Source organism: Nannobrachium achirus (genome assembly GCF_963921795.1).
Source record: "Nannobrachium achirus genome assembly, chromosome: 11".
Lineage (NCBI taxonomy): Eukaryota > Metazoa > Chordata > Actinopteri > Myctophiformes > Myctophidae > Nannobrachium > Nannobrachium achirus.
In genome coordinates, this window is record NC_137820.1 from 20,862,988 (window position 1) to 20,874,758 (window position 11,771).

At 42.6% G+C, this 11,771-nt stretch overlaps 2 protein-coding genes across 2 annotated transcripts; one reads left to right on the plus strand and one right to left on the minus strand.

The window, feature by feature from the left end:
• Positions 1-1,588: 1,588 nt before the first annotated feature.
• Positions 1,589-4,735, minus strand: LOC308294214 (ribosome quality control complex subunit NEMF-like; the record flags this gene model as incomplete). The annotated part of the gene is made up of 1 exon (XM_080736941.1): positions 1,589-4,735. The coding sequence occupies one exon, from the start codon at positions 4,733-4,735 to the stop codon at positions 1,589-1,591; it is 3,147 nt and encodes a 1,048-aa protein (XP_080593067.1).
• A 1,140-nt stretch (positions 4,736-5,875) lies between these two features.
• Positions 5,876-11,072, plus strand: tspan3a (tetraspanin 3a). Its single transcript, XM_080737291.1, has 7 exons — positions 5,876-6,051; positions 6,402-6,593; positions 6,800-6,874; positions 7,100-7,201; positions 7,714-7,866; positions 8,417-8,500; positions 10,228-11,072. Exons 1-7 carry the CDS (start codon positions 5,989-5,991, stop codon positions 10,318-10,320), a joined length of 762 nt encoding a protein of 253 aa, XP_080593417.1. The 5' UTR covers positions 5,876-5,988; the 3' UTR covers positions 10,321-11,072.
• Positions 11,073-11,771: the final 699 nt, after the last annotated feature.

An 11,771-nucleotide genomic window follows, 5' to 3' on the forward strand; every position in this document is an offset into this window, starting at 1 on the left:
AGTAATACTTCCAGCTTTCCTGTGCTGGTTGCACTACTACAGCACTGATAGCCTAACTCTGGGTTCTGGTCACGTTGCTATACTTTGAAAGTGATCCTGTGCTGCCTTCAGACATAATTAATATATGCTTTGACCTACTCTCCTACACTCTATCAGAGTAATGTGTTGCATTTCATTAAGGAGTTGTGATACAGGTTCACAGTTCTTCATGCAGATACAGCCAATAAACATTTTGGAATAACTCTTACACTTTCTAGTCTGGCACCCTCATCTTTTATATTTATTAAACAGTGATGTTAACTTATCATTGTGGTCCTTGCTTTATTTTTATATAGGATATTTGCAGTTGTGGATTTAAACATCTATACTTGGTACGTATACATGGTACCTAGTAGTTCTATATCTTAGATTAGGTGCACTTAGCTCCTAACCACACTTTATCCTTCTATTATTTTTCATATTAAACTATTGACTTCTGAAACTCAGGGTCAGGCTCTGGTACAGTGGGCCAATTTTCTAGAGGCCCCCCTGATCTTTGATACCATGGGCCCGACAGGCCCAAACGAAACCATGTACTTCATCTGGCACCTGGTTATACGTCACATTCCATGTCATCCATCACATGTACTCGTCAGCACGAAGACAGACAGTGTTCACTGTGTTGGTGGCTAATGCCATCTACTGACATTGTGGGTGTTCATGGTTGTACATGTTTATGTGTCCAGAGAACACCAATGCGGCTATGATTTCCCATGGCCCATGTCTCGTCTGTTTCTGTTCGTGCACCATCAAAAACCCAAAAATATACCCCACTTGACCCACAAGGACAACATATTTGGCACAGATGCTAATTTTAATAGAAGTGACTGGTGACTATTACTGTTGTATCTGTGTGTTGAAAAATTTAACATGTAGAAAAAGAACATGTATAAAAGGAACATGTAGTTGTTGGACTGAATTCAGTGCTGTCTCATGCACCTCCATCATTGCCCAGTTGTTTTGCTGTATATCCCCACTCCCCAGGCTCACATTTAAAATGTCAAAGGTCATTAGGAAAGCTCCCAGGAAAATCAGGTACACCCTAGTTTCTCCAGCCAACCACCCCAGACTTTTCTTTCCGTAATAATTTGGTCTGCTTTCATTGACGTAACACTGCTGATTGGGAGGGAGCCATGTCTGTTCTATTCTGCTTACTTGCCTGTTTGATAAGGTAACGGTAAATTATCCCCATTACGACGCACCAGGTTAGCATTCACAAGGTTAGCATTCACCAGCGTCGGCAGGTTAGCATTCACCAGCGTTAGTTTTACTGGGGTTAGGGTTAAGGTTAGGTTTAGGTGGTCAGAATGGCAATATGTCAGAGTGCTGACATGTAACCGGTTGATACGCAATGCCGATGCTGCCACGACCAAATTCACAAAATGTCAGTTACAAAATGTTAGTTAAATAGAGAGACAGAACTCAGATTTTTATTTTAACATAATGGTCATTTATTCACATAAAAGGCATTGTTGAAGTTGGCATAAATAATTCTGTACGTCCTTGGTTTGCCTGATTAAATCCTTGCACATTGACTATTTTCACTCTCTTATTTCTTCTTGGCAGTGAGCAGGTTAGGTGCAGACACTTTAACTTTACCTGGCATGTTCTTAGGTACATCTGTATCCTTGACACTGCGGAATAGGTCTTTTTCTCTTTCTGAAGCCTCATTGGCTTTCATGAAGCTGAGAACTGCAGTGCGGGCAGCTTTGCCTTTCTTTTGAAAGCCCGGTGTCAATTTCACCTTGTGTTTGTAATTGGACAGGGCGGTGTAGGGAGCACAAACTGGCACACAGAACAGTAACACATCATCAGGATGGGGCTGGCCAGTCAGAGAGTTGAGTAGATTATCTGCTTCTTCTGTTCCAGGATTATCCTGGTCAACATCAACTTCCTTGGCCTCTGCTTCAGCAGCACCCACCTCCACTCCAGAATGTCCCTCCAAGTCCTTTCCTTTCCCAGTCTGCTCTGGCTTCTTTGCAGAAGCCTCCGTGCTGCAGGGTTTCTGAGGGATTTTCTGAAGGACTTTCCTGGGGGCCTCTTCTCTCCCTTTGCCATCGCTAGTTTTTATCCCCTTGTCCTGGTCCTTGTCCTCCTTCCAACCGCAACGCTTCATCATCCGCTCTCTGTCCTCTTCATCCTGATCCTTGTATTTCTCCTTCATCTTCTTCAGTTTGTATTTCTGTCCTTTCTTCGGGGGATGCTGGCAGGCTCCAGCTCCCTTGTCCTGGGCTCCATGGTTAGCTAATGGGACAGATGGCGAGTCCTCAGATATCCCCTCAGCTTTGGCCTGGGCTTCAGGACCTCCTGTTTCCGGCTTCTTTTTATCCCTTCTCTGTTTGGCAGTCATGTGTTTTCTCCTCTGTACATCAGCCTCAGCAGTCACTTTGCTTTTGAACCCATCATTTTGAGTGGTTGGAAGACTGATCTCTGCACTCTTGCTATCACTCTTTAGCTTTTCCTCCTCCCCTTCATCTTTCATGTTCTCCCCTGGTGGTGGCATCTCCTCTGTGGCTGTTGTGGATTCCTCAGAAAGGACAGACAACTCTTCGCTCCCTCCTTCTCTGCCCTGCTCGACCCCCTCTCTGTCATCACTGCTGTCATCCCCAATCAACTCTTCTCCCTCCTCTAGAAGGTCTGCTGATCTGGAGGTCTCCATGTCTTCCTCTATGGTCTTCACCCTCCTCTCCCCTTTATGCCTAAACACAGACTGTTCGTCAACCTTGAAGAGAAAACCCAAACCCAAAATCAAGTAGGAAGGAGGCAGGAAGTTCTTCTTTCCTCTGATCATGAAACTTCCAGTGGGGAGGTATTCTCCAGTAGGAGCAGTCTTGGACACCTGGTGATGGTGGACCCACCAGGCACTGGTGCTGAACTTATCGTCCCAGGCAGCACTGGAACACACAGCCATAGTGCCAGCTTCTGTCAAGGTACGGGGAGGAATAGGATCACCCGAGGGGTTTTTGATGACATAGCTGGCCGCTCCATGGAGGTCTGCGTGAAGGTAAACATCACCAGCCCTCATGTAGCGTTTCACAATTATTTCGTTCTGTTGCTGGTCCTGGCCTGCTATGACCAAATAATTCTCTGAACTGATGAACCACATGAACTTCTCAAACCAGTAGACCTTCCTGGCCTTCTGTATGTTGGTCACTATCTTTTGTGCTTTTTGAGTTTGCTTTGCCTTTTTCTCTGCTGATTTGAAAGCCTTTTGTGTTGCCTCTATGGTCTTCTGTTCTTTTATTGCTGCAGTTCGTCTGTGGTCATAGTACGTTTCGGCATTGGCATAAGCTGACAAGCTGAGGTCCAAATCCACCAATACAGGCTTGTTCTTTTGCAGCTTGTTCTGTCCTTTGTTTTTATTCTTGCTTTTTTTGCCTTTGTGCACCTCCTTCTCAGCCACCATGTCCATGTCCTTGTCCTCTTCCTCGTTATCGTCTTTCTCTGAAATGTATGGATTCTCCAACAGCATGGTGATATGGTTGGTCTTCAGCTTAAGTTCTTTGATGGCACAGGCAACAGGGTCTCCAGCAGTCTGGGCTTCCTGGACAATGAGGCCTACCTCTGTCCAGTTCCTCTCTTTGGCCAGTATACTGGAGACCATTTGTAAAGCCTTCTCCACCAAAGCCAGGTTCAGCTCCACCAGTTCACCCCTTACTCTGTCCACCACCTGTGACTGATGCAGGCCTATCAGCCTCCGTTCATGGTCTCTCTTGACATTGTCGACTTTCTTCAGAACCTGTTTCTCTTGCTGCAAGGCCTTTGTGTCAATCTTCTGGCTCTCTGTCTTAGAATTGAACTCATCCACTGCCTTATTAAATGAATCACACTCCACATAGTGACTCTCTACATGTTGTGCATAAAGGAATGGATGGAATTCCTCATATGTGAGAATTTCTTCGCAAGGTTCCTCAGGAGCTAAGCTTGGCTTCTTGTTACTCTTTTGAATAATGTAGCCCTTTCCACTGAAATGTTCTGTTTCCTCCATATACTTTTCAGCCATCTGCAAGGCATTCAGGATTTTAGGTGCAACTTCAGCAGCTTCTACTTTGCTGTCAACTTTGACATTGCTGGAGAGACCCACTTCTATCAAACAGTGTTCTATCAAAGTCGCTCCATAAGGAAGAAGTGGGTTAAGGACCTTTTTCACGTTCATTCCATTCAGTGCTTTGGAGAGGATTTCAGTGAGCCTCTCCAAACTGAAGAGAGGTTCAGGGGCATGGGCACTCTCTATCGGGTATCTCTCTCTAACAGCAAACTTCACATCTTGTTCCGCATCTGTGCGGAACCGCAGTAGAGTCAGGATGTTGTACTCATAGTCTGTGAGAATTATGTTACCCCTGTCATAAAGTTCAACTATCAAGTGGTAAGTAGCCTCATTTGAGCCAAACTGAAGGTCAATAATCCTGTCAATTCCAAGTTGTTTCACATGTGCCAGCCGCTTTCCCTTCAGATGTTTTCGGCATTTCATGGCAAAGCCAGATGGAAAGGTATTCTTAGGCCATTCAAAGTCTGTGGAGTGAATACGAATCCCAGACTCAATCAGGAGAGTTACTTTGATGTCAGGTTTGTGTAGACGGATGAGATACGTCTTCTGGTCGATGTCATAGACGTTTTTTACTCTCATGTCAAGATGGTTGGCATTGATTTCAGCAATGACTGCCCTGATATCCACAGTATTAAATCTTGCTTTCATGGTGACCTGACTGTCAGAGTTTATCGTAGATAACAAACAGAAAACTAGAGATAGGAATCCATTTATATATCGGTAAGTGCCTTAATCTGCCACATCACTCTGATGTTATGTAGTCTATTCTCTGGTGAACAAAGCCTACCTGCTGCAGGTAACCATGGCAACTTGATATCAACAAACATGGAACAGCAAAGGGCTTTTTATGTTGTGGCTTGAGGTGAGCAATCTAAAAATGGCTCTGTGAGTCTTGATTAGGCCTACAGCTTGGCCTTGGTTGCTTCATGATTTGTCATGTCCATATTTGGGCATAATCCAGGTACACAGACAGAGTCACAGCACAGACATGAGAGACACACAAGTTTGACACAACAAGACATAGGAGGCTCCTATTTATTATTATTGTAACGAAGGCTCTCACTTACTCTCACGTCATACGGGCAGTTGACAGGTTGCCATAGTTACTCATTTAATGTTGAATCTCCATATATGGAGATAACCGACGCATCTCACGAAGTCTGACCTCACAAGCCCATATTTGGACCCGGACAACCTATAACTCCATATATGGAGTCATCTAGCTGCTGATCGGTATGACATGATTCCCTAGTTTGACCCCTCACATGCTACTTAAAGCATATTTATTTTGGTGTGTTTTAATTTAATGGGACTCCAACTTCCATCAGCTGTAAGTAACTGATTCTCCTAGGGAAACTGCATGAATTTCAGTCTTTGTGTGATGTGTTACCTTTACAAACACATTGGTGAAGAATTCTTTTGGTAAGGAATTTATTCCAGGTCAGGATATGACGCTATTTCTGACAATATTCCCTTAATAGCATTCGGAGATTGTGGAATAGTTTATAGTTGTCTGGCTACGCGAGACTAGTGTGATCCGGTCTAGAGCCCCGCCTTCCATATCCGGTAATTTGCACACGCGCGCACACGCACGCACGCACGCACACACACACACACACACACACACACACACACACGCACGCACGCGCGCGCGCGAAGCAGTTTCCGTATCTTCTCTACAACCAGACCGGATCATATAGGTCTACTCTTTGGACCGGATCAACAACTTGCAAAGCGAATGATCCCACATTCTCACTCGTTGTGGTCTCGCTGCTGTTGCGGCTGCGCTCCAAGGGAAAACATTCAGTCGGACGTGTATCGGGATGTCAGTGGGCCAGGACGATAATGTCTGAATAGAAAACCCTTTAACTTTTATAACAACACCAAATTCCTTCTCAGACATGGGGCAGTGCGGCATAACGTCGTCAAAGACGGTGTTGGTCTTTCTAAATCTGATATTTTGGGTGAGTTTGACCGTTTACATTCGACTGTTGTTGGACGTGCGTCACAGAAATAGCCTAGCCGCTCAAGCTAACATGTCAATGACTCAATGTAGTTGTTGTGACAGCTGACCTTTGTTTAGTCTGCATTGAAAGGGGATTATAGTTTAATAACAATAAACGAGGGATAGTGTTTCAGAAACTGTAATAACAGGTTATGATCGGCTGTGAAACATTCAAGATTTTTTGGTGTGTTAGATAAGATCTGGCATTAACACACATCGGTCGATGAGTGAAAGTCCTGCGAGTCACACGATCTGTTTCTATTCTAGCAGCATATTCATAGTGTTGTGTGCTGCCTTCTCAACCCACAGGCAGCAGCTGGTATTTTATGCTATGTTGGAGCCTATGTGTTCATCACATATGATGACTATGACCACTTCTTTGAGGATGTGTATACCTTTATCCCTGCTGTGACCATCATCGCTGTCGGGGGCCTCTTGTTCATTATTGGACTCATTGGATGCTGTGCTACAGTACGAGAGAGCCACTGTGGTCTTGCAACGGTCAGTGAATATTCAGTGTTGTTTTCGTGTTACTATTACACAATGAGACATTTTCAAGCTAGGATTATTTATTAAAAAAAAGTATGACACAAAAGGAACATGCAGCCCCTTCATCTCACCTTTGGCATTAGTTTGACAAAGAAATCCCTTCCTTAATTTGATTGCAACTTATCAAATATACTCTTTAAATATAATATCATCCATAGTTTGTGATCATCCTTCTGCTGGTGTTCATGACGGAAGTGGCTGTGGTGGTCCTTGGATATATTTACAGAGCAAAGGTGAGTCAAAACTTATCAGTATTCAAGTCTAATCACTTCTGTTTGACCTTGTTATCTGGATGCAATGCAACCCCTTTCATCTGCGCTGTAAGTAGCAAACAGCTTTTTGGAACATCCTATCAGTTGTAAAAGAATGCCATTTGTTGTATCTGATAGTATTTATTTGTAGTAAATAAGGACATGCCATATGGGGCTAATATCAGCACTCCCCTGGATTGTTGGCAGGTTGAAGATGAGGTTAACGGTTCCATCCGGAACGTGTATGACGAGTACAATGGCACCAACAGTGATGCCCCCAGCCGTGCCATCGACTATGTGCAGAGACAGGTGAGATAGGGCTGTCACGATTATGACATTTTACATTACGGTTAATTGTCACTCAAATAATTGCGATTAACGATTTAATTGTGTTTTGTCGTTGACAATTGCATTTCTGTTTGGCTTTTAGGCTTTGAAGTTGCACATGGTAGATATGACACATAACCTAAATATACAAAGAAATTACTGACATATTTGACAACTTCATACTTAAAAAAGAACATTGATAGTGGAAATAGCCGATCTACAAGCTCAGCGTTGTGAGCTTGTAGATCTGCTATTTCCACTATTTTTTACATGGAAACGATTATGAAAAATAATCACGATTATGTCAAATAATGGCGATAAGACGATTATGTAATAATTGTGACAACCCTAGAGATCCCAGTGCTGTGGAGGGAAGACCTAAGCCATAAAATGATATTGTCTCTGTTAACATGTCTGGTAGAATTGGACTGTTGGAACAAAATGACTGCCAAGAAAACTAATCTGCTAATCCTTTCACTGTTTCGCTCTCACAGCTTCAGTGCTGCGGAATCCACAATTACTCGGATTGGATGAACACGCCCTGGTTTAATGAAACTAAAAACAACAGTGTCCCCATTAGCTGCTGCAAAAGTAATACAGAAGCCTGCACTGGATCCCTTGCTCATCCCGAAGACCTCTACCCAGAGGTAAAATGATCTAATGCAAAACCTAAGAGACGGTCCATGCACATTCAAATGTACTGTCCAGGTGCAGGACAAATAAAGATGAACATGAGATGAAACAAAAATAGAGTCTGCAGACTCCGCACACTGGAATAAATCGACTAGGTTATTGGAGAAATTAGGTTTTGATCATTAAAGATCTTCAAGATCTTCCTGAAGATTTTTAATGATCAAAACCTTTCTCTAATAAACAAATCGAACGAGGAGCTTTATCCGGACAATTTTATATCTCCCTTTTGTATCGAAAAAATCAAACCAAGTTTGAATTGAGCTGTGGTGCGTTTGTGTGTGTGTGTGCGTTGCCATTCAGGGTCGCGTATGTGTCTCAACAGCGCCACTTGGTCACCAGCGGTATTGCAGCTCATGCTACGGACAGACATGCATAGATAGTAACATACATACGTACGGACGAAGTCACTCTTAGGAGGCGGTTTGACCACCGCTCAAAAACATGTAAAGCTGCCCTGACAGGTTATGTCTATTATTGATGAAAATGTACATTCTTCGTCTTTAGGGATGTGAAGTTCTGGTTGTGAAGAAACTAAAAGAGATCATGATGTATGTCATCTGGGCTGCACTGACGTTTGCTGCAATTCAGGTAATTATAGATTTGATTTTCATATCATGTAAAGAGGTAATTGGAATTTCCAATTGGAAAACGGTTAACATGATGTGGCAGTGACTTAGGACTTGTGGATATGAACTGTCTTATTCCCCCAACATGCCCTTTGAGCTAAAAGGGATTTAGATTTACCGGGCCTTGCCTTTTATTTGAACACAGTCAACTGTCAATTAAGATGAATCATTAGTTCAGAGGACAGACTAGCCTTATTGTCATGAACATTTTCTGATTGGCCATTCCAATGCATTAATGTGTACTACCAAATTTGTTTTCATTGTCATAGTACATATGCACACAGGTGGAATTTGTCCTCTGAATTTAACAATCCTAATTATTACGAGCAGTCGATGCCATTGATACGGCACCCAGGGAGCAGTTAAGGGATAAGAGTCTTACTCAGGGACACTTTGACACATACTGGGAGAGCTGTGGTTCGAAACGACAAACCCGATTCCCAGACGGCCTCTCTCCCAGTACCCACTCAGCGATGTTTTCTAATTTAGAAAAATGCTTGGTGAGATTGCCTATCATGATGAGACAGATAGCTGCATATACATGTATTTGCAATTTGTCACTTTCAAACTAGGACATTTGAATGCTAATTAGGTAATACCCAAGCTGTTACCCAAGGAATTTCCTATAAATGCAGACTATTCATGTCATTGGGATCGTCATGTTTCATGACAGCTTTTTTAAAGGCTGAGGTCAAAGCGTGTCATATGCTTATGTCTCGCTCATTCATACTTGTAACCCCTTAAAATCCTTTCAATTGAATACAAAACGGAGCCAGATGCAGAAGGTCTGAGAAGAGGCTTTGTCCCTCTGCCTTTTACTTTTCTTTTTGGAGCTGTGTGGAGCTCCCTATACGTGGCCGTGTGTGTGGGTCTGTCTGTCTGTCTGTCTGTTTGTCTGTTTGTCTGTCTGTCTCCGGGTATGTAGCCTGCAGTAACCTTTTCTGGCCAGTGGCCACACATGTTAAGGGAGGGGCGCTGTTGCACACACACACACACACACACACACACACACACACACACACACACACACACACACACACACACACACAGCTCCACTTCGAACAGAGGTTCGATTTTTTTTTTATTATCATTGGTTAAACATTTTCACTCCAATCCCCATACCATAAATACTATAATACAATTATGAAAGCTATCACAGAGACTTGGCTGTTGGCTGGCAGCTGCTGAGGGATTTTTTTTTTCCATTTCTCAGCTCTCAGCCCATCTAGAGGTAAAGTGGTAGAAGCCAGGTTAGACACTCAACTGTGTGCAGGAATATAGATTTTCTACTGACCATACGTAGCACGTAGGTCTTGACTCTTGTGTGTGATTTTATGTTTTTGGTACATGTACTAACTGGCTGATCGACAGGTTATTGGCTCAGTGTTGCTTAATTGAATAACAAGAGGCTAATTCATAGTGTTACTTTTACATTTTGCAGCTTAAAATACTGTTGAAAATGGTTATAAAGCCCTAGTGCTGCATTGGAATGACAATACTGAATCAGTCGATGCAAGTATAGGTTGTTTAGCAGGGGATCTCGGTACCGTTGTCACATGTAATATAGGATGTTTGCGATAAGATACCACAATTCCAATCCACTTTGCTTAATGAGAAAAATGTTAAGCAGAAGTGTACATTTTGATTCATCTTCAGCCTAATGACAACTTGATATTCCCCGTCTCTCAGATGCTGGGGATGCTGTGTGCATGCGTGGTACTCTGCAGGAGGAGCCGAGACCCCGCCTACGAACTACTCATCACTGGGGGAACCTACGCATAAAATGTCCTAACTATAACATGTTCAGTTCACAGATGTGCACTAAGAGTGACTTAAACCGGGTTTGACCGAGAACATGAAAACAAACTTTTACATACACTAACATCTTAACTTGGCTTTTTTCTCCTTTTACCTTTTGTTTTTTTTCCAAAAGCTATTGGCCAAATTGAATGGTCAATGGGAATGAGATTTTTCATGTAATCTGCTGCTGTGACTACCTAAGTTTTACCCTTTTGTTTTGAGGGATGTTAGAATGTGGTCGCTAGACCTTATACTGTATAGAATATGTGGACTGGGTACTTTCCTCATATGTCAGTTTGCACTATGTGTATGGTTTTGGAGTATTTTATAAATATTTAAATATATCATGTGTTGTACTTGAGTGAAAGACTTCCCCCTTGTGTAGTCTCCCCTGTACCACCATGAACTACTGCTATTACTACTGATTTGAGTGGAACCAACTCTTCATAAGCAGTACATGATCTGTTACTGTAAACAGCAAAATAGTAAGGCCAGGTCAAAGGTACTTTGAAATAACAAATGTACTCATCACATCTTTCAGGCAAAAATGTGGGTACATGATTCGACTCGGTACATCTACAAATTGACCGTACTGTAATGTTTTGTATGTTTTTGTTTCAGCAGCCAACTGAATGTAGTTTTAGAGGTTTGACTATATGTAGCCATAGACTCAAGAATGTAAATGAACTGTAGGGAAATTTGAAAGAAAAATAAATAAAACATGCTACTCACAATATGTGTACTTATGCTTTACTTCATTTAAGTGCTGGTATACACAATGGAGCTTACTTTGAACATTCAAGTTTGTAGTTTTCTCTACACCAGTGGTTCTCAAATGTTCATGTCAAGGACCCTCAAATTGTTTGAATTTGGCCGCAGACCCCCATCTGAAGATATTTTGTGCCATGAACCCCATTAAGAGTTTTGTGCCTGTAGATCGGCTATTTTCCAATAGTCAAAGAAGTAGGTTAAAGTTGTAAAAAGTTTCCTCATTTTGCTGTCGACCCCCTTGAGTCCCCTCAAGTACACCTGGGGGTCCCAGGACCCCACTTTGAGAATCACTGCTTTTAACACACAAAGCAAATGTCTGTTAGTTGTGGCCCTTTGTTAGTGGAACAAGTGGGCCTGGTCCCTGTAAAGAAGGGTTAAAGATCAGCTCTTTCCCATGAGGGTGGGGTTTGAGGGATTCACGCAACAAGACAGATGTCTTGATCCTAATCCTCTGTTGTACATACATATTTCAATGTGCGTGCAATGAGTGTTCAGGTCCTACAGTTCAGTGTTCAGGTGCATGCTATCTAACTTGGAAATTACTATATGAAATGCTAACACACAAGGCAATGTAGAGAGGATAAGAGAATAGAAATGAAAATGAATGGGAATACATCAATATACCATAGCAGGGTTTCGTCACATGCTCACTCAGAACATCA